The sequence below is a fragment of the Pleuronectes platessa genome, chromosome 21 (assembly GCF_947347685.1).
Source record: "Pleuronectes platessa chromosome 21, fPlePla1.1, whole genome shotgun sequence".
In the NCBI taxonomy this organism is placed as follows: Eukaryota; Metazoa; Chordata; class Actinopteri; order Pleuronectiformes; family Pleuronectidae; genus Pleuronectes; species Pleuronectes platessa.
This window is the reverse complement of record NC_070646.1, coordinates 6,324,716-6,346,522: the sequence shown is the minus strand read 5'-3', so window position 1 is coordinate 6,346,522 and position 21,807 is coordinate 6,324,716. Positions and strand designations below refer to the sequence as shown.

General features: G+C 40.7%; 1 protein-coding gene across 2 annotated transcripts in view; it reads left to right on the top strand.

Moving 5' to 3' along the window:
- vti1a (vesicle transport through interaction with t-SNAREs 1A) overlaps window positions 1-21,807 on the top strand; it is a 107,329-nt gene that overhangs the window by 8,134 nt on the left and 77,388 nt on the right. For both annotated transcript variants that reach the window (XM_053413477.1, XM_053413478.1), the window contains exon 4: window positions 13,792-13,869. In XM_053413477.1, coding sequence (XP_053269452.1) covers window positions 13,792-13,869 — 78 coding nt within the window. The remainder of the gene's footprint in view (window positions 1-13,791; window positions 13,870-21,807) is intronic.

Genomic DNA, 21,807 nt, shown 5'->3' with positions numbered 1-21,807 from the left:
TTGTAACGTGGAATAACTCTGCATTCATCTGCTCGCTCCGTTAAGCTAAACACGATTAGGTCCCCATTCTCATTCCTATATCACTGCATACTTGACAGACTGAATACAAGTTGTATGTGACAGGCATTAAAAAAACAGAGGCTGCAGCGGGAAGGAGCAGCAGCATTGTCTTACACCGCTTGAAGAATAAAAGAATATTGGCCTGCTCCACACTGTGACTGCTCAGTTTGACTGTAATTTTCCATTTTTACACCTCCATGTGTGGTACGGTCAGATCAGTGTACATTTAAACTCGGATCATCCACTCCGCACAGTAACATCTAGTACGTCTGGTCTCCTGCAAATCTGAGGCAAGTGTTCAGACGGCAGGAACTTCAGCCCCCTCAGATGTGCCTCAGATGTGCCAAATGCTATAGCCGAGCTCAGCCTCTCACTTCCTGCAGGCCTAGGGAGGACATGACACTCGGCCTGAAAGGCGTCGAGTGGAAAAAAGGCAATCTCCTTTTCTTTTTAATGTAAAAAGCTCCGGCTTTGTTGTGCTTTCCGTGGATATCAAGGTCTTTCCACTCCCTCACTACCCAACCCCACCCCCTACTGGCCTCCCACGGGTGTCTCCCCCCTTAACCTGCTCTCTCATCCTCCCGTTCACCCGTGGTTTGAAGTCTTCCTACCACCGGTGTGCCAGCTTGAGACCTCATTTCTGCTCCTTTCCAGACAGGGCCCGGGTCGACCTCGGCAACCCCAGCCATTTCATCCAGGAAGAGAACTTAACACACAGGCATCCCGAAGGTGCACATGTGAGACGTTGCTTTGCTGGATTGGCGGAGGGCTTCATTGCGTTAATGGAGGGGACAGTGGGACTCTAAACGGTGCTGGGCCATGACAAACAAGGGGATGTCAGTCTGACCAGAAAATAAAGTTTCAGTCAGAGTGTACAAAATTAGAAAGGACAATGGAAATCCCATTTGATGGCCTCAGCTAGGTCAAGTTGGGGGGGGAAGCAGAATGGCATGGCTCTTAGCCGTGCCTTTGATCAGGCAGAGAAGAGGCCGCACGTAAGCTTAATTTAATGAAATCTATCGCGTAAACAGAGCCACCGCCTTCAAAGGGCCACGCTCGGTCTGTCCCAGTGGGGAAGGCGGGGGTCCACAGATGTCTGCTGTGTCGCACAAAATACAATCCCATTTTGACAATGTGACTCAAAGTCTGCACCGCGCAGGTTGTAAATGTGTGATGTGTGGTGACATGGCCATGATGTAATGTCAGCTTTGGGCTTTCAAAGCAACCTTGGCTCAGAGATGAAGGTGTTTTAGTTTGTCCTGGTGGTTTTCTATTGTCCGTAAATATTTTTTAATATGAAAAGTATTTTCTTAAGTTTGTGTTTTCTTAAGTTTGTGTTTTTAGCTCCATCGAAGAGGTTGTGTTTTCATCCGTTTGTGTTCATCTTGTTTGTCTGATATTTGGCAGCATCACACAAAAACTGAGAAGATTATCACGAATCCGAGTGGAAGGATGACGAATGGGTCAGGGAAGGACCTGATAAATCTGGGTTTGGTTCCAGAAATGTTTTCACATGCTGTCACAGTGGGAGATAGGGTGGTTTTTGGATGTTTTCACCAATTTCTTAGGGAATAATTAATGGATCCAGATGACAACAAAGGGACCCGTTTCTAAGAGTGTGTACAAATAGGTGCTGCCTGATTGAATGAGAGTTATGAACTCTATTGAGGGTTATTCTAGTTTGTCATATTTCTTGATTTAACATGGTTTGGTTGAATATGTTCAGTAGATGGTAATGAATATGTTTTCAGTCTTCAGTGAACCTGCAGTTAATCGGATCTACGTGGAACTATAATACTACATCAGGAAATGCCTCAGCTGATCAACAGAAAAATATTGGAAACTATTTTGATAGTGAATGTTTTTTTCGTTTTTAATAACAAATGTCAACCTTTCGTAGTTCCAGCTGGTCATTTGTGAATATTTGCTGCTTCTATTCATCTCATGTGATAGTAATTCTAAGTATTGTCTGGCCAAAACAGGGGAATCCTTCTGACATCTTCAGCTTTCTGACAGTAAAGTAGAACTTTTAACTTTTAGGAAAGTTCTAACAAGGGAATGATCAGGACAATAATCGAAAATGACAATGATCATTAAGTTGCAGCCCTTGTATCATTGTGTTATTGATAAAACAGAGCTGAAATAACTTTGTGGTTGGTCGAAAGCCTAAAAGGTACATATCAGAATTCAATGTAATTACTCTACAGCAACTTTGTTTGAGTGGTTTTTAGTCCTAATTATCTGAAATTGAAATCTGCTCTATATTTTCCTATGCCTGTTTTAAAGTCTGGACTTTTAATTTGAACTCAGATGATTAAAAGTATGTTGCATTAACTTTTGAGGGTCAGTATCCCTCCTGCTTGTTCGTTGGTGTGGCAGTTCATCTCTTTTAGCAGCAGAGGGCGCTGTTGCCCTAAGAATTTCCCTCGACCTAAGGTACATGACAAGGACAATATGGGCACATTTACCAATTACTTTGCCTTTCTAATGTATGAGTGGACTCGCTATGATAAATCCTTCCACTTATTGCTTTGCCTGACCTCATCCTTTATGCTATGTAATTGAGACTGGAAATTATTTAACCAAAATGTCCTTGTGGTAAAAAATCCATTTCACACAGAGTGCCTCATATTCTGCTTTCCTGAATTGTGTATTTTCTTTAGTTGGTGTCTTCCAAAGAATGTTAATTAAGAAAGCAAAACAAAATATGAATGAAATTGTTATCTTTTGTTTTGTGAGGTGAGTTCACTTTTTGTTGTCTGTTCAGTAGCTATAAAGCACTCGAGCTCGAAATGTTCGGCTCTTTGTGTTCGAGGATCCTTGACTCCGGTTAAGGTTAATTTGTGGAACTGAAATATCAAGCTCTGACAAGTTTTATCGTAGAATACTTTACATTTTTCTGTCATTAAGTGGGAATGCATGCCATTAATGGTCAAGGCAGTTATATGGATTTTTTTAAGCCACTGTTGTCGATACTATATAGAAAGATTAATTTCCTATAACCAACTCTCATATTGACTGAAAAGAAATGTTTTGTTAATTTGTTGTAATGTGCTGTATTACAGTTTCATAAGGGACCATGAAGATGTCATTCATCACCTTTTTGCTCCTTTTGAAAACACATAACGCCGTAATTACTCCGTCTTTATATGAGATTTATATATATGGTTGTATTATTCAATTTACGACAAGATGTGAAATATGTAATGGCGACAAATTTTGATTCATCTGAAGTACACTCTACTTCAAAATAGGCCTATTCAGTTAGCATTGATATCATGATGGACTTTCATTCCAATCTACATTTATTTAATTATTGATATTACTATAGATGCTCCCACTTGTGCTTTCTGATATTCAGTCGCGAGGCCAACTGTCACGGGGATACAACTCTCCCTTTTTAATTTCTGATTGTGTGTCGGGGTGTTGTTTGGAGTTGCTGTCACGGTCACGTAGCACTGCCTCTTCCTTTTTAGAGAAAACCTTTTGGACGCCATGCTTCCTACTCTCTGCCCAGAGAGATAATAAATGCATTTCCAAAGACTCGGCCAGCCTTGAAATATTGAACAATTTATTTGCCAGGTACACTGAGGTGAAAGGAATGAAAAGGCCATTGGTGCCGATTTCATTTTTTTCTTTTTACCTTGATATATCAGTTTCATAAGTGCTTATCAAGTGACCTTCTGGAGATGTAGTTTCCAATCGTGGCAGAGATTGAGTGCTCTATTTAATGAATTGGACTTTTTCAAGCAAAACCTGTCCATGGATAGTGATAAAATAGGATTTTTATCAAATGGGAGCATTCTTCTTTGTTTTCTTACTAATTAACTAAAGCAGACCAATGCAAATCAGATTTTTATTTGGTCCCCTATCAGAATACACTGACTAACTGTAGAATAAGCAGTAGATGACACTTGACTTTATATACCCAGCTCCTGCTACACGTTTGAGTTACCAGTACGGATATTCTAAGAACTTTTCCTGAAGCCACTTTTGTCTGATTCCAAACCCTGGAGCTATTTGTTGCCTCCGCATCTGAGGGTCACGCGTAATGTGTTCATCATGGCAATGAATTAACATTTTTTGGTGTTTTGGAAACGCAGTATAAAGAAAAGGGTATCGTCTCCATGTGAACGCTTTCAGCTCCAGGTCAAAGTTCTGTGATTGAACTGTGATTTTTTTTTTTTTTTTTCTCCTCACTCAAAGTATACCATCTTGTTAAGATTTTGCAGAGTGCCACCCAAATATACCCAAACTGAACAGTGGAAGATGAGGCTCTTCAGTTCCCTGCATGAGTGTTATGAGTTTTTATTTGGACATTGTTTTTTAAATTAGTGGTCATGGACGATTCAAGGTTGCGGGGACTCTCCAACTTTTGGTCATATACTCATTATTTTTGGCTCATTCAACAATCTAAAAAGACAGATAATAGTTTGCAAAGTCATATATGAGAAAGTTGTTTATTTGCCTTAAGAAGCTAATAAATGTCATTAAAAAAAACAAGTAAACACTGATAATTATGTTGACGTTAAAGGTTTTGATGGGAGATTTTCGGACCACTGTGCTTCCCCACTATAGAAGTGATTATGAATTTCCCTTTTTGTAATCCATCTTGAAGGGTTCTGGTTGTTTGGCCCTTGTCCCCATTACAGTGACTCCTGCAAGCAACAACATGATAGACCAACATTAGTCGGATGTTAGACACTTTAAATCGCCTTAGGTTGCCTTGGCTTACTTGTTCTTATTTAACACAGCAGCGTAAAGGCAGATTGACTCTATTCATGGTTTGTTGCTTAACAACCCATCAATGACACTAAAGTCTAATCTCTCATAAAAAGTCATAAAAGAAGTCGCTCAATCGGACAGGGATTTTTTTTTTCTCCTACATTTCCTCTGAGCCGAGTGCAGATTTAAGATGTAAACAAACAGATCTTCCTCGCTACTTATGAATCGCGTCTTTCATTTGAAAGTTGTTGTGCATAGTATGTCTTCCTCAAGCCCTTTGTGGATTCTTGGAGGCTTTTCCATGTCTCCTTTATGGACACTAAGATGGGATTCGTTCTAGGATTAGCCTTTTGTCACTAACGCTGAAACCATTTTTCTATGGTTTTGATGGCGTAAAGGCGGCGGTGGGTCAAATCTGGGTTGAAGGACAGTTCACAAGAAGGACAAATGAAAATAATCAAAAACCAGAATATCGCATGTACAATGGTTTGATTCCTTTTTTATGTATTGACAATGTTTAACGGATATAGGGGACAACGATTACTGAATAGCTGCGCTGAAATGTATGGATTTAATGGGCTGACATTGAATCAGTCATATATAGAATAAACATTAAACTGCACCTAAAGTAAACATTTTGATTCCATGTGTCTCTCAAGCTAAAAATGCCTGTTTTTGTAAATGATGTCAGAACAGCAGTGGTGTCAATCAGATAATATGGGAGTTAAGCATTGATGGGAGTGTCTGTAAATCCTTTCAACCTTATTTTCTAGTAAGTAAGTAAGTTAGTCGTGCGTATTCAACCCAACAGTTTAAAGGAATTTCAAGTTATTCCCCGAGAAACTAAAACCACGGTGTAAAGGCAGCAAGTCAATGAAGTGGCCCTAACTTTTGCAAAACCTGAATTTACACTTAGTGGAAAAATGATAAAAAAGCTAAATATCTCCCTACATGATATAATGAGTGCTAAGATGAGAGTCCCAGACAGACATTCAGGTCCGTCACCTCCTTTGTCATTAACGTGATGACTTCCTATCAGCGGTCGACTCATAGAAATCCCGTAGCCTATGACTTGTGAGCGGATCAACCCTCTGCTCCCTCCCCATCTCTTTATGTTAACACTTGTCTGTATGGATGGGGTATCTGCATTATGCCTGGAGCGCAGGTTTTTTTTATTGTGTGGGGGGGGTTTGTGTGCAAATTTGGCCGTTATCCTTCCACGCAATCGTTTCCTCTCTCGCTTATCTCTCCTGGCCCCTTCCGAAGTCGCTGTACTTCCACACACACTGACAGCGATCAGTATGGCTTTCAGACGCTCGTCTGGCTGAGTCTGCCACGAAGCGAAGGCCCTCCCAGGTCCCCTCGCTGTCCTCGGGGCTTGTGTGATTGAGTGACTGGAGCGAGTGGGGGCCAAAGATAATAAGGGGGGAAAATATAAAGACACGGGGCGATGATATGATAACACCCCCCCCACACCCTCCCTCCCTTTCACTCCCCTTTCCACCTCCCCATCACTTTTCCTTCTGTTCATCTTTCTGTCCTACCCCCCCGATTTCCTTACACCGAGCCTGTCCCACACAGTGGTGTAAACCAGAAGTGACATGTGACACCCACTCCCCAGTGATGTGCTGACAAGCGGGTACTAGAATAGGTGACAATGTTTTTTTAGTTTTTTTTGCCAGACTGGCTTAAATATGGTGAGGGGGATTCATGAAGTATTTATGAAATATATTATGAATCATGGGGTCTGTGTTTTTCTTCGTCTGTATTTTCGGCTGCAGCGTTTGCTTTTTAATAAGAAAGTCTCCGAGAACAGAGGGAGAACTCTTTACACTGCATCTTAACGGGCGTTGCTTAATAGTTAAATCTCCGTGTTTACACATGTTGTAACCCCTGTTTGCACCGCCTTCACACAAACACGCGCTCGCATGCAGACACACAATTAAACTTAGTTTCTTTCTCTCATCCTAAGTGTTTCTAATGAGCGAGCGTGCCAGAAAGAAAGGGAAAGTGTCTTTGCTCTCAGCGACCGACGATTTTGCCTTTTCTCTGCGTTTTTGAAGCCTGCAGTGGAATCTGGCTGTGGCCTTGATCAGAATTACATTGTAGAAGATGAATTAGGGATTTTTTCAATTTTTCAATTATCCCAGAGGTTGGCCACCATTAGATCCTCAGCCTACTCCTGCAGTGAGACTAAAGTCTTTAGTTTGGTTCCCCTCATCACCACAGAGCATTTGTTTGTTCTGCATTGTCAAGCTTTTTAGTGCATCATTGTCTTTGTGTGTTTTTACTCAGAAATGATCTGTTTCACTCAACACATCCGACACATTCTCTACTAGCAAATGGCCAAGAAATCCTGGTAGAAAAATCTGTTGCCTATTTAAGAAATCAAATTGTGATTAGATTAATTTATTTGTCTAGTGCTTGATTTAGCTTTTGAAGAATGAACAGCAAATTATTATTGAGTACTAATAAACTCTGCTGTTTATTCTGAGGTTTAACTTTAATCTTTTGTGTAAACTTTCTTTTCTGTCATTTGAAACCGCTTAAGAGGTGTGAGCAACTCCTCTGTTGGGTATTTCTCATATCATTTTTAAACCACTCATAACTATTACTGCAATTTCTTATAATTCTTACGTGACTGTTGTAAATTCCTGTACAAAACCTGCAGACTCCCAGGAAACCAGTGAGTGTATTGGGAAGTTCAGGAGGGCACATGTTGGAAGGGCTTTGGAAAGGGGCCTGACTGGCCTCATCAGCATTTGAATGTGTTCTGGCTAGTGAAATAACAAAGTATACATAAATATATAGAGATAATGATCTGGCTAAGTCCCTGTGTGTGCTGCTGTATTCTTATGCTAATGAGCGAGCTATTCAGCACCCACAATGGTCACATTACAAGAAAAGGCAAAGCACTGAAGAAGATAGTCTTCTACGTGCATGTCCACTGATGGATGCGTGCACGCACATGCTCAGCAGGCCCGACTTCTCTCTCTTTGTGTCTAGTTTTTTTTATTTTTTATTACATTTTTCAATTTTAGATAACACTCCAAGAATAGACATCAAACAGAAATGAATCATAAATCGAGGTCAGGAGTGAGCCTCTTTCCAAAGCAGAGAAAGGGTTAAAAGTGAAGGTATTTCTTTCTTTAAAAAAGGATGGGAAGACTGATAGGAGAGGAGCTCTTCTCAGCAGAGGGTTCAGTGAACCATATGTAGGTAGCCACAGGCTAATGGGCCGGTTGGTCCCTGGCTTGCCAGGTATCCTGCTATGCCGCCCCCCCCTTCCTACCACCACCAGCTCTCCACACACACTCACTCCTCGTCATCCTCCAACACCCACCCCTCCTATCTTCCCTCTGTGAAAATCCCTCCTCCACTTTCCTCTAATCTCACCTTTTTCTGTGGTGCTGACCCGGGGAGGCCCACTTTATTCCCCACTGCATGCCAGAAGCCAGCGTTGTGATCGGAGCCGGGCCCCTGTGCTGGTTCCCCCTCTCCTCTACTCTCTCCTTGCCCTGGCTGCCCGCCTCCCCGACGGCTCTGCTCTATTGATTTACTCCTCCAACCACTGCTGTCTGTCTCTGTTTTGCACCACCAGCACCTAGGTCCCTCATCTCTATAACCCTCCCTCTTTCCCCATTTTCTCCCTCTTCCCTCTCTTGCCCTCTTCTCTCTTTCTTTCTCATACCTTCTTTCCTTTCTGTCTTTCTTTCTGGCCCTTCCTGCACAACCGTGGGCCAGGGGAGAAAACCTGACAGAAAATGAGAGAAGGATGGGGGTGTGGTAGGGGATACAGGGCCTTTGATTTTTCATTAGAAGAGCCTCCATATTTTAATATTGGGTTTAATCGGGCCCTCATGCCTTAAAGAAATAACCACTGAGAGATGATCCCTTGGCCTTCAAAAAGTATACGGTGCTTCTTCAATCAAAGCCCTCCTCGAATTTGCTCTTTTGTTTGGAGTTCACTTACAACCCGCCCCCCCCTCTTCTTGCCTCTCGTCTCTTGGCCTCTCACGATGTGGGTACAGTCGTTAGGCTTATTGACTGATCTCGGCTGTACTTAGCAATAGAAATGACTTTGACAGGGAAATACACCACCGCTATCACAGAGCTACCAGCATGAAAGGCCCACTATCAGAAACAGTGTTACCCTTCTCCCGGAAAACCACCGTAGGTATTTTACCCCCTACAGAAAAAAATATGTTTACTTGTCGTCTAATATTTATAAATGTACAGCTTCAGTGATTCAGTGTTAAAGTTGGATTTAGGATTTACGTTTTCTATTGAATTAAGACCCCCCCCCCCCCCCCCCCCCCCCCCCCCAGTTGTTCCTGATCATGCTTTTTGATAAGCCGTCACCCATTTCTCACCTCATACCTGTTTGGTGTTATTTATTACCTCCCCCTGGTTGATCTTTTACCCTTTCTATTTGTGCTTTTTCACAACCGCTTCGGCGAGACCGCTTCAGGTTTTTCCATGGAAGCGAAAACACAATGCTGCTTGCGTAGAAGCCACCAAAGCACCAACCTGTGAGCTAATGAGAGGCCCCATGCTGTTATCTGAGGCTCCAGCTTCTCTACCACGGCTGCACTTTTATTAGGGGAAAGAACACACACCAGGCTACCGTTCACATATGTCGCGCGCGTACGTTCTCTAAAGGAGGCTTCCCCGGGATGCAAAGGCTCGTAGCAGCCTCCGCCGTACATACAGTAACCCTTGTGCACACGTTTGCTCTCACACAAACACACACACACACACACACAGACCCACACACAACAGACGGAAGTGGAGGATTCGATTGCACCAAAGACCAGAGTGAAACAAAGGCACAAATGACACCCTCCTGTGACAATCCCAATTGTGGCTGCTTTCCTTTGTCTGATAATATATCAAATGCATTTTTTTTAAAAAGGGCACTTACTTAATTGAACAACCTCTTCTCATTTGTTTGTGTTAAAGAGAAGAAGGAGCCAGACCACAGTTTGTGTGTTTTCCTTTGTGTCAGCTGCGTGTGTGCGCCCGTGTGCACGTTAGACCCCTGCTAAGCACGGCTGCATTATTTAAGATGCTGTTGTGATACTTGTGCCGGCTTAAAGGTCTCAGCTTCCCTTTAACGCCATGCCGCATCAGTCCACCTCTGCCCCCACTCGGGGAACCAGAGTGGGACCTGCTGGCACTGGTCCACGCATCACCTGGGAAAATATCGCAGCAGGAGGGGGAAAGGAAGTGATATAGATAACCTTTGAGTTTAGCTCACATTCTTGTGAACTCTGAGACATTTTATTAACCCACTTTATTGTCATTTCCCTGCCGTGGGCTTTGGTATTTCTACAGTTTTTACAAGGCTGCTTACAGTTTTAAACAGAAATAAAATAAAATAAAAATAAAAGGTTGTTTCAGCCAAGCACATGGAGCTGAACATAAGAGTTATTAAGTCCGACTCTGGGTGTGCCCAGCTGCTCTCCTACTGGTGGAAAAGCCTGTAATGGAACGTGGAGCTGTAAATTGAATATAGTTAATTACTCTCCATGCGATGCCACCAGCCGAGTACGCAGGGCGAGAGGGAAAAGCTTTGGAAAGTGGAGGGAAAATGTGTCTGCAGAGGAACTTCAGGGCCCCTCATTACACTCGGCCCCTGGGTATTTTTCTGCCTTTTATTTCGCATCTAATGAACTGTTTACATTTCTCAGCTTTCCAGGCGCCACAATTATTTGCTTTGGTCCTTGTGTCACTCATTGCACCGGGCAAAAAGGAGGAGAGCAATATGGATTTCATTTTATTTGATTTTAACATTTTCTTTTGCAAACAGGGAACTTTTGCTTTACATATTTTTTTTTTTTTTGTGTTTTAAAATATTTACACATTTTCTGTAAGCGGATTGCTCTAAGTTTTATTTTCTTTTATTCGGGACAATGGAAGAACTTGAAAACAAATATCATGTATATTTAGAAAGTATATATCCTTACATAGCCATTCCAGAGAGAAATTGCACACAAAAGGACATATCCATATATCTGCTATAATTAAATAAATATAATTTGCTGTTCAGAGGATTATGCCAAACTGATTAGCATATCTGATATGAATTGTTATGCATGCATATGTAATTACATTTTGATGGGTAAAGAGGATTTGTTTTTTCTGTCTGCTGTCCATGTCAACAGAGGTAAAACGTGTGTTTTTGACAGGACACCAGCTCCTCCATCGCCGCGTTTGACGGCATGCGCCTGAGTTTTCAAGGCAGGCCACTTTGCATAAAGTTAAGATGTACCTTTGTACTTCTCACGCGTGCATCCGGGAATAGAAGCAAATTCTCACCCAAGATTAGAAAAGTGACAAAAGACAGACCTTTCAAAAGGGATTAAAAAAAAAACTCTCTCTTTTTTGTCTCTTCTGAGAAATAAGGTATCTTCTAAAAGCGCTCATTCTTTTTTTAATATTACAAAGCCTGATTAGCTGGTTCCCTGTTAAGATGCAGAGCTCAATCTCCACGTGGTGTAAGAAATGAAGCAGATTCAGTGCATTTTCTTCGATATATAATTTGATATGGAGCATCTGACATCTGCGTGCCTGACCTCAAGAATGATCCTGTTGGCACTGAACCATTTTTTTCCTTGACATCCTAACTTACAATCAAAAGCTGTCACTGTATTAAGCAGTCAATAGTGAAGGTAGTCACAGATGTTTATGTTCTATATCAAGTGGGAAGGCAGTAATCATTCAGGAATCATTTGTGTTCCAGAGGGGAAATCCGAAAAACCGGAGTGTGTACTGTACGGGGGAAGAAGAGGCAACACTTTCATTTCAGTGACATTTTCCGTTCTTTATTCGTTCTTTGTTATCTGCTCTGTTCTCATTGCAGATACGCCTCATACATTCATCTGTAACAAACAGCTATTTAGAAAACCTAAAAAAGAAAAAACCTGCGTAGGGTTTGAAGGTGACGTGAGCCTTAACATTGGAATCAGTGCTTCTCCCAGGCTTCCTCGTTTCAATTACTGCTCCAGTCGTTTCCCCCCCTAAGTTGCACTGCAGCTCTTTAAGATGCAACTTGACTTAAATGAAATATGTGGGTGTTCTCTTGGCAAACAAAAAAAAAAAATGAGTGTGTGTGCGCCTCGTGCTTGTGAACATGTTGTCTTCAGACTGATGCCTATTGTCTTTCTGGTTTTACTCAAATATGAAATTCCTTTTAATGTTCTGTCAGCAGCACAGTGACCACTGATTTACCCATGTGCAGAGGATGGGGCTTTAGAGAAATGCTGACAGTAGAATTTAAACATTAAAACCTAAGAATGACTAAATGTGATTATTTTTTTTTAATGATTTATAATATTCTTTGGACATTTTATTTAAAGATGAATGTCAGAACACAGAAAAAGGTGGAAATTATATATTACATACATTTATATCCTCACAGGGCACCAGATCGGTTTTTTATTTTAATTATGAAGCTGATTCAAACGATCAAATCAGAATCAAATAACTTAAATAATTGAGTCCAGCATTGAATGACACTAGCACACAGCAGTTGTAAAAACATCTTGAACAGCTCAAGCAAGAAGCTCAATTGTGATTGGCTCCAAAGTTGTTTCAATCGAGGAACTTGATATCATCGCTCTTGAGGCTAGAATTGGCTTTTTCAAGTTTGGTTTGGAAGGAAGCATCAAAGACCTTCATGCAATAGCTTCTTCAAACTTTTACTGATAATAGAAAGATAGGGGGGGAGAAGAATACTGTATTTTAAGGGGGAAAAAGTCCTCTATCAGGTAATTGGTGTTCCTTCACTGATTCCATGTGTTTGTTTTATTTATTTAGAGTCGAGTCGAGGACTAAGTAAATATGAAAAAATAGAAACAATTTTGTGTTGAGAAAAATGTGATATTTTCATTCCTATGCTGGTGCTTGTCTTTGATTTTTGCCCACCTCCTGCAGCCCACCTAGAAACCCTGTCAAGGCAGGGAGAGAAAGCGAAGGAGGCTTAGTAAACACTTTCTGTGTCTGCTGCTGGTGTGTATTTAGTTTAGAGGGCATGCCAAGAGGCTGTTTTTCCATGGGTCGGGCGCCTGTAAACAAGCGGTACAGTGGCAGCCCACTCTTCCACAATCGGAGGTGGCACACTCTGAAGTGTGTATGAAAAGTGTGTGTCTGCGTGTTTGTCTTTTTGGGTGTTTTTTTTTTTTTGGACATGGCATTCCCTCTTATTCGAGCCTATCTGGAGACAGAGAAAGCGAGAGAGTGAGAGAGAGAGAGAGTTTGTGTGTATATATATATATATGTGTGTGTGTGTGTGTGTGTGTGTGTGTGTGCAAGAGAGGAGAGGCAACCCCAAATCCGATGGGCCGCCAATGGGTGATGAATTATTCCCTGTCTGAGTCTCAGCATTGGTGTTATCACAGAGCCTGCCACTGCACTGGGATGACAGCAGTGACAGCCCCCAGAAAAGATTTAGCGCTGACAAGTGATACTTCCTCATAATACATCTCCCTGGCCCTCTCCCCTGTCCCCCTTGTTCCACAGCCTCCCCGTGCACACCAGATGAGGTTTTTCATCCCTCGACTTGTATTTGTTTAAGTGGGCATGGTGGCGGGGGGGAGGGGGGGGGGCTTTTTGCCACCACTTCTGTGGCACAAGTGCATCAGGTACAGTAGATCACCTCGGAAGAAGATACGAAGGCATGGGCACAAACCTAGACGTGCTTGTTGTCAGTACTTGTATTTTAAGGGTTCACACACACACACACACACACACACACACACACACACACACACACACACACAGAGGCACACTAGCTCACACACACAGACCACACTGCATGTGTATGACTCAGTTTGTCACCAAGTTCCATTAGGGGGCTCTCGTGCTTAAGGAATGCCTGGTGTGTTTTTTGCATCAACAACCGTACTAAACCATATTTCCCCCACTTGTTTTTCTCTTTTTTCTCTCCTCTGTTTCTCCTCTCTCTTCTTCTTTTCGTCCTTCCTCGTCCTCCTCCCTCTGCAGAAAAGGTCACGCATTGCCTACAGTGATGAGGTGCGCCACGATCTCCTGGGGGACGACGCCGGCTCCTCCGAGAACCAGGTGAGGTGCTAATCAGGGGCCCCAGCCGACACCAGTGTGGGTGGCTGACTGGCCCCCAGGGTGAGGAGGTGGGCCCCTCGTAGGGGCCATCGAGGGCTGAGACCACAGCATTGTCACCAAGTCATGCGGAAGGAACACTGTTTAATGCAAAGCTGGACCGCCAGTGAGTGGGCTCAGGGAATGGGACCAGTGTGGCAGCCCAGATTGTGACCGAGACACACACACCGAAACACAAACGCTCAATCGCGTACAAATTTAATTCCAGAAACCCCGGGCTCTCCACTCCAACTACCCCACAGCTGTTTTCCAGCCGGCTGTGGACCTAGGCCTATAATAGATCCTCCATCCTCCACAAATGTACGCACACACACATGCACGCAGAATTGAAATTTTCTGTCGTCTTTCATGAAACTCCGCGGGTGGTGAACCGGCACAATGCAGATACTCAAAAAGAATAAGGACACAGGTTCTCATAAAAGCACTGAAATATGTTGCTGCTTCGAATTATAATTTAGCCCCTAAATATTATTTATTAAAGAATTGTAGATGTTGATTTAAAATCCTAAATCGTATTTTGACATCTTAGGCATTCAAATCTATTATCTGTCAACATTCACAATTGATTTATTGTTTAAAGATGGTGAGCGTCATTTTGTTTGAATATCGGCTCAGCCTGTTGAATTCGAGGAATACAAACACAGATAAAGACCACATTAGCAGATTCCATTCATTGTCAGCAATGTCTGGGAAAAAAACAAAATTCATTCTCATCACTTACGAGTTTTAAGTGGTAACGAGGAAGAAGAACATTTAAAAATCATGAAATGTGATCTTAATTGGCCAAAATATGCCACGTGTCCCTTTTAAACCAAAGACGTTTTGAATAGATGTAGAGCTGCATCAGAACAGTGGTACATCAACGGATTCAGAAAACAGCATTTTGACATTTAAGACGTACAAATCCTCACCTACACAGCTGCCACTCATACGCAGCCACTCTCAACTATGACCAAACGTCTTTTGACTAATTATATATTGCCTTTAGAATTGGCTGTCAACTTGCAGGGGTTACTGTGTCTCAAGGCACTCATAATCACACACTCTCATATGCAGATAAACACTTTGCGTCTGCAAACGTGCACACTCACAAAAGAAAAGACAAAGATAAACACTCAATGCATATTTGCACATTTAGTCCCACGGTGCTTTATGTGAGTATATTTAGATGATTTTCAGCAAAGCAAAGCTAAATAAAGTTGTCTGCTATTTTTTTTTTTACGTTTCACGATTACCATTTCAATGACGACCCATGAACTGCACATCTTAGAAACATATGTATCTCAAGCCAGGATGTGTAATTGATATGCATATTCCTGGCAAATTAGCGAGACACGAAAGTGACTCTGACATTTCATGCAGAAGTTGGAAGGAGAGTTGCTGTCAGAAATGTCAGGTCTGAGACACTGATGGCTTCTATCAAAATATTGTCAAAGGGAAATCTGGATAAGAAAGTATCACATTTTCAAATCTTTTCATTTTCTTGTCAAATCTTATTTCCTTATTCATTAAAAAATCACCCCCAAAATATTTAAGTCATTTTTATCACAAAGGAAATTATTTGAACAATAAACCCATATTTGTGCAATGAATACCTTGCAAAGACATAATTATACAATATGGAATTCACTGTTATATTGTTGACCTATTGTTTTTAAAATGAATCATTATTTTTACAATAATTATTGAATTTATTCCATATACTTTGTATATATATATATTTTATAATATGATTGTATTCCATGAAAAACTAATTATTAAATTCATGCCTACACACGAAAGGGAATTACTGGTAGTTAAATTTGATATCTGCACCTCAGAATATAGCCACAGCTTTATTCTTGATTCTAAATTTATATCAACATAATAATGCAAATAATGAAATGTAAAATAATAATAATAAAGTCCCAAATTAAATAGTTACATAATGCTATTGTACATCATAGGAGATATAAATGATAGTAGCATTAAAACTTATTTATCTTTGTGAATTAAGGTTCTGCGGTACACCTAAAAAATTTAAGCTATAGTGAGTGACACATTTTCTTAAATAGCATTTATTTTATTATATTTTTGTTTGTTTTGCTGAATGATTACATACATACCAAAATACTTAAATATGTTCAAGACGTGTACCATAAATCATCTACATGGGAAAACCGCAATAAGAGTATGAAACTTGAAAATTATAATTTTATGTCTAAAACATAAACACACACAGGCACAGAAAGAGTTCATGCTGGGGGCAAAAGCAAAGTAAATAGATGATATATATTCCCCTCCTTTTTTCCCAAGGTGCCGTATTTACCTCATTTTCATTTAAAAACTTGTGGAGATAATACTCGTCTTGGTCTTGCTGTGAGTGGAGTACTCGGAACTTCAGTTTATTTTTTTATCTAACGAGACCACGGTGATAGGAGAGGGGAAAAGATGGTGGGGGCCGGGGCAAATCGGTCAATTTAATTCCTGACGATCTGAAAGAGGTCAGGATCATTTCATATAGCCCTGGCTGAGCAGATCATTACCAGTCACAAATCTGTTGGTTACATGGCAAGGATTTATAGCTAAGTAAATAGGGAACCGTCATAAGTTCTGAAAATGGCGTGTTGGCCCCGCGATAATGGCTAAAGGACGATTTAATAGAGTTCGGCATTTATTCGTTATCTGTGCACGGACAGAGACTGAATTGGCACTATCAACTCGTTTTTTTAATAATGTGGTAGGCTGCCATTGCACATTTTTTCCCCCTTTCTGTTCCCTCTGCATGCAGTACACGCACAAACACTTCGATGGCACACACACACACACCGCGCCACACACAAAGCAGGGAATGCACACACATTTTTCACACACGAACACTATACGGAATAGTTTCGATTTCAGTCGCAGCAGAAGGTTTGGCCACAAGAGATTGTGCCGGTTTGAGCCGGCATGGACCAGATTTTAGAGGCTACAAAGGAAGCAGATTACCACTTGTATCGAATTCCGTATTGGATAAAAAAAAAAATCTTTTGTTTGAAAAAAAAGAAGAAAAAATGCTGATTATCATAACAGAAAAATTGCAGCAGTGCAATTTTGAATACTGGCTGGCATCACAAAAACACAGGGAAAGGCGCTCGTGCAGGAGTAATTACGAGATTTACAATATTCGGTATTTGCTGCTCTGTGTCTCTTGAACGACGCGAGCATCACTGAATGAATGGCTGCCAAAGAAAAAATAAAGCTAAGCAGGAAGAAACGAGAAACGGCTCAACATGCCCCTCATATAGTTTTAACAAATCCTCCTCGAGGACTTGCAGTCACTCAGGCGGCACAGATGAGCTAGAACAAGTTTTGTTTGGTATCCATTGACTGATGGCAGAGCCGGGGTGAGGGATCGCAGGATCTGCTGGGTTTGTTCAAGCCCCAAATAACCACATTCACCGTGTAGTTTTAAACTTTGGCCTGTTCAATAATGCATTCCTAGTGGGGAGCTGTTACTTAAGTTAGAAAAGACAGATTCCACTCCAAAGTGCGTCTTGTTACTGCCGACATTTCCAAGGGTAGGAGCTCTCGAGAAAAACAACTGATAAACTTGTTTACTTCCCACGTTACCGATATTGGCATATTCAACTTTTTTATTTGCAATACAACACTGAGCTGTCATAGATGTATTTTATAATTGGGATAAAATAAAACACAAATGGTGCAGGTCTATTTTTGAGAGGCTTCTAAAATTAAAAGGAGAAATCTGTGGAAGATTGTAGATCTTTTTTTGTGTTTTTTTTTAACAGCGTAGTTTTATCCTGACTCTGTTTATTATATGACACGCTTCTCTTAGTGTGTTTACTAGTTGTGATATATAAATAGATGACACGATGCAGTACAGTATTGTTTTATTATTTTGTTGTTTAGGATTTAGGTATAAAATAAATGCAAATGTAAATTCTGCATTTATTCCTGTTATCGCATGTAGAAGGAGCTTTTAATTATTTTAACCTTTTTTTTTGGACGCTCTCCCAGTGTTTTTTTTAAACCTCAAAGTTAGAAATCAAGTTTGTTATTCAAGATCCCAGACCACTCAGCTTATATTATATTATAAAATAATTCCAGACTCCAAAAACTCAAAATAAACAGGCAAAAGTCAAAGTAGTGCCGAGCCTTCCTTTGGATCTGCTAACCTTTTAATGTTACCCAAGAAATATGTATATTAAAAACAAAACTTTCCTTTAAAAGGCTTGAATATTGAGAAAGTTCCTCTTTCCCCTTTTCAGGCAAATGTATTGAATTCCCTCAATAAGCCCAAACGTTCTCCTCCTCCTCCACAGCCCCAAGTTAATAACAGGCCAATTGAAACAACCTTTTTAATTGTAATCAGTCATAATTAATAGCAAATCAAATTATTGCCCTCCCCCAAATGTGTAATTCATTATTAGATATTCAAGATTTTCCCAGGACTGGGAATAGGAATAACATTTCTTATTTACTCCACTTTAAATATGCTATTCTGTTTAATGAAAAATGTATAGCTGTGCCAAGATCCATTTTTCATGATCTGTGGCTGTAAAGTGCAGTGTATGTAAGGTAGCCTCACATGACTCCCCTCGCACAGTGTGAACAGCAAACACCTTCATGCAGATGCATAAAGGGAAATATTGACATCAGCACTGATAGACCAGTGGCACGAATGGAGTGGCTCAGCATTTCTTCACCTCTCCTCCGCCGGGCACGTTCTTCTTTCCATCTTTCCTTCCAGAGAATTCAGCAAAAAAAAAAAAAAAACGACAGATACAAAATCTTTTAAACACACTGTACCCGTGCACACTATATTTGACTCAATTTTTCTTTCTCTTCTCCTGCTATATCAACTTCTGTGATGTGACTTCCTTGATAATCTTAGTTGATATTGCGAGTGGAGCGATCCATTCCCCCTCCGTGTTTAATGTGACAGCGCCAGGACTTGATCTTTGTTTGTTCAAAAAAGTCGGCGCGAGCGGCGTGTTTAGCTCCGTTTAATGTGTTTGTCTTTTGATTTCCAAATGCTAAACATGCAAACGGATAAATCGTCAAGGTTAATTTTGTACCCAGCCACAAAACTGATCTTCTTCCTGCCACGTCCCTGCTTTTTTTAAACATCTCTTCTTCACTCTCTCCCTCCATCCTTCTCTCTTCTTGCTTTTGCTCTCGTGATGCAGTTGATAAAGTTACGCGAAGAGGTAAGTGCTTCTCTGCTCCTAACAATTTAAATTATGCTTTCCCACTGAAATTTCCATTTGCCCTTCTCTCTCCCCATAGTAAATGAAAATCAGCTCATTTGTACACTATTTTACATGTCTGATTGAACAGCTTAAAGGCCAAGCCGGAGATAATGAATTCACTGAAGACCAGTTTCTCCAGGTTCCCTTACCTCAAATATCCGAAAGTAAAGATAAGATATTATTTCCGATACGCCTGTTTGAAGAAGAATATTGTGGAACGAAGCAGGGCTTAGAGCAGCTTCGGTTATTGGGCCCAACGCAGTTCAACATCTTTGTTTCAAGAGGGAATGGCTGCTGCACCATTGACTAACCCTTCAATGGCGCTAAATGTGTAGCTTCTCTTGAAATATTAATTGTTTTTAAGGTGGACTGCAACTAGTAGCAGAGACATGCTCTGCAGGGACCCAGGAAAAACTATTCTTTGGGATATATGCAAGACTGTAGTGTTGTTTCTGTTGTGTTGTCACTCTTGCATTGCGTAAAACATCATCACGATTGCCAAACTTGAAATATTGAATTGGTCGCAATATACAGTGTGCAATGTAACACACAAGTGCAATTTAATGAAACAGGTCATTCAAAAATGTAGAGAAACATGTTTTTTAAAGACATTTTTGAAACTTTAGTGAATTATTTTGAATTACATCTAAATCTTTGATTCTGTTTGATTCCACCATACACAGCCCAGCTTAATGAGCATCGCAGTTAGCTTTCTCCTTAGCACGTGAGCTAACCAAACTCAAAATGCTACCATAACGCTAAGTTAATCATGACATTAAAACCTCAATCCGATTAGCAATAACGACTGTTTTAGTATGCAAGTACTGTGAGTTTATATATATGTCCTGCTTTGAGCTCCATTAGCAACAGTTGTTTTTGTATTCTTCACTTTGATTGTACAAATTAATTTACTGTGTCATTTGAAGAAGCTCATTGTAGTAATTGTATTTTTGCGCTGCCATCACAATTCCAATACTGGAAGTCATATGAAAAGGTTGATGGTGCAAAACCACCAATACAAATGGGTAAAATATAAGGTACGGTACTGATATGTGAAGTGCACTTTAAAATCTGTAATCTTCTGAATATGTATGTTGACTTTTTGGTTTTAAACATTTGTTGTTGAACTGTTTAGCATATCTTCTTTTCTTTATTAAAAGTCATGAATCTTGAACTGTTAGGTGGATTTCTGCTAACACTGATTTGCTATGTAACGTATTAACTGTTACATTATTGAACACTCAGCAGTTGTTATATTGATATATTTGATTATTACTCGTGCAAATTATGCTTTAGACTTTTTTCTTTTTTCTCTATTGAGGACGATTTTTTTCAGTTTCTATCACATCACATTCTATTCTTGTCCTTGGCTGAACTTGTTGTTAAACGTGCCTCTGAGTGACTCTATGTTCAAAGGAGCAGCTGCTGAAGCCGAGTGATTCAATTGTTATCAGAGCCTCACCGTTCACACCTATCCATAATTCAAAACGCCAACTGGCCCAGGTGCCATGTTATCGGGCTTTTTTCTTTTATTTAGCTGCACCGTTGTTTCCCCCTTTTCTTCCCCTCTATTTTTGGGGCATTTCCTCTTAGCCTGAGGGTCAGAAGACATCACGAGTTACCTCACCTGTCTCCCCCCTTTACGAATGGTCCGATCTGTGTAATCGGGCTGGATTGTTAGGGGGATTTTTTTCCCTCTTCGCCATTGCACTCCTCCACCGCAGTCTTTTACCCTTCTGCTCTTCCTGCATTCGAATCAAAGGCTGGCACAGCTTATACACACTTAAGCCTTGCTTTTAAAAAAAAACTATACTTTTTTTTTTTTTTATCTTCTGCTGAAAAACATGTTTAAATATTTAGCAGCCATATTCACAGCTGTTTGACACTTGTAATTCCTCGTCTTACAAGTCCCAAACAAACGGCACAGAAGATCACACAGTCAGTCTGAATCACAGCTGTCATCATTATTCACTTTGACTCTCCCCCACCCTTATTGAAATAATAAGGAAATCATCTGAACTTTGGAAAGTGGTGATAGTAACCGTCTGTGTTTGATATTGAAAAAAGGCAGGAGAGCGAAAGAAGAGGGGAGAGATTTCGTTTGAGCTACAGCTGCATTGTTCTGGGGCTCCCCGTTAATAACTCACAACTGAAGAGTGTTTCTTGACGCAAAAAAGCACAACAAAAAAACACCATTTTCGTGGTTCCTAAGAAGATCTTTGTTCAAAATGTAGGTGTCAGATGAAACGGCAGACATGTATAGGCAGAAGTGGTTGTGGTGTTGTGGGGGGTGGGGATCCACCAGTGCATTTGCAGATGCACAATATTTATTATATATTGTGTTTAAATCCTTTGCTAAAAGGCTCCATGAGACAATCAGATATGTGTTTTAATGGCATCCTTAGTTTTTTTTTTTTTCAGTGGATAAATAGCAGGTCTTAATGGGAAGCCTGTATTTGAGCTTGAAAAGGTGCTGGTGTGTCTTATCCTGCAGGTCTCCCAGTGGTGACGTATATCAGAACCACAGGGGTCAACCCTTGATATGGGACGTTGTAGCACAGTCGGGGCTGTAAACCACTTTGCATTCCCCTCGATTAAAAACCGCTGACACGGATTTGTCTGGCATTTTGCTTTCTAACTGCAG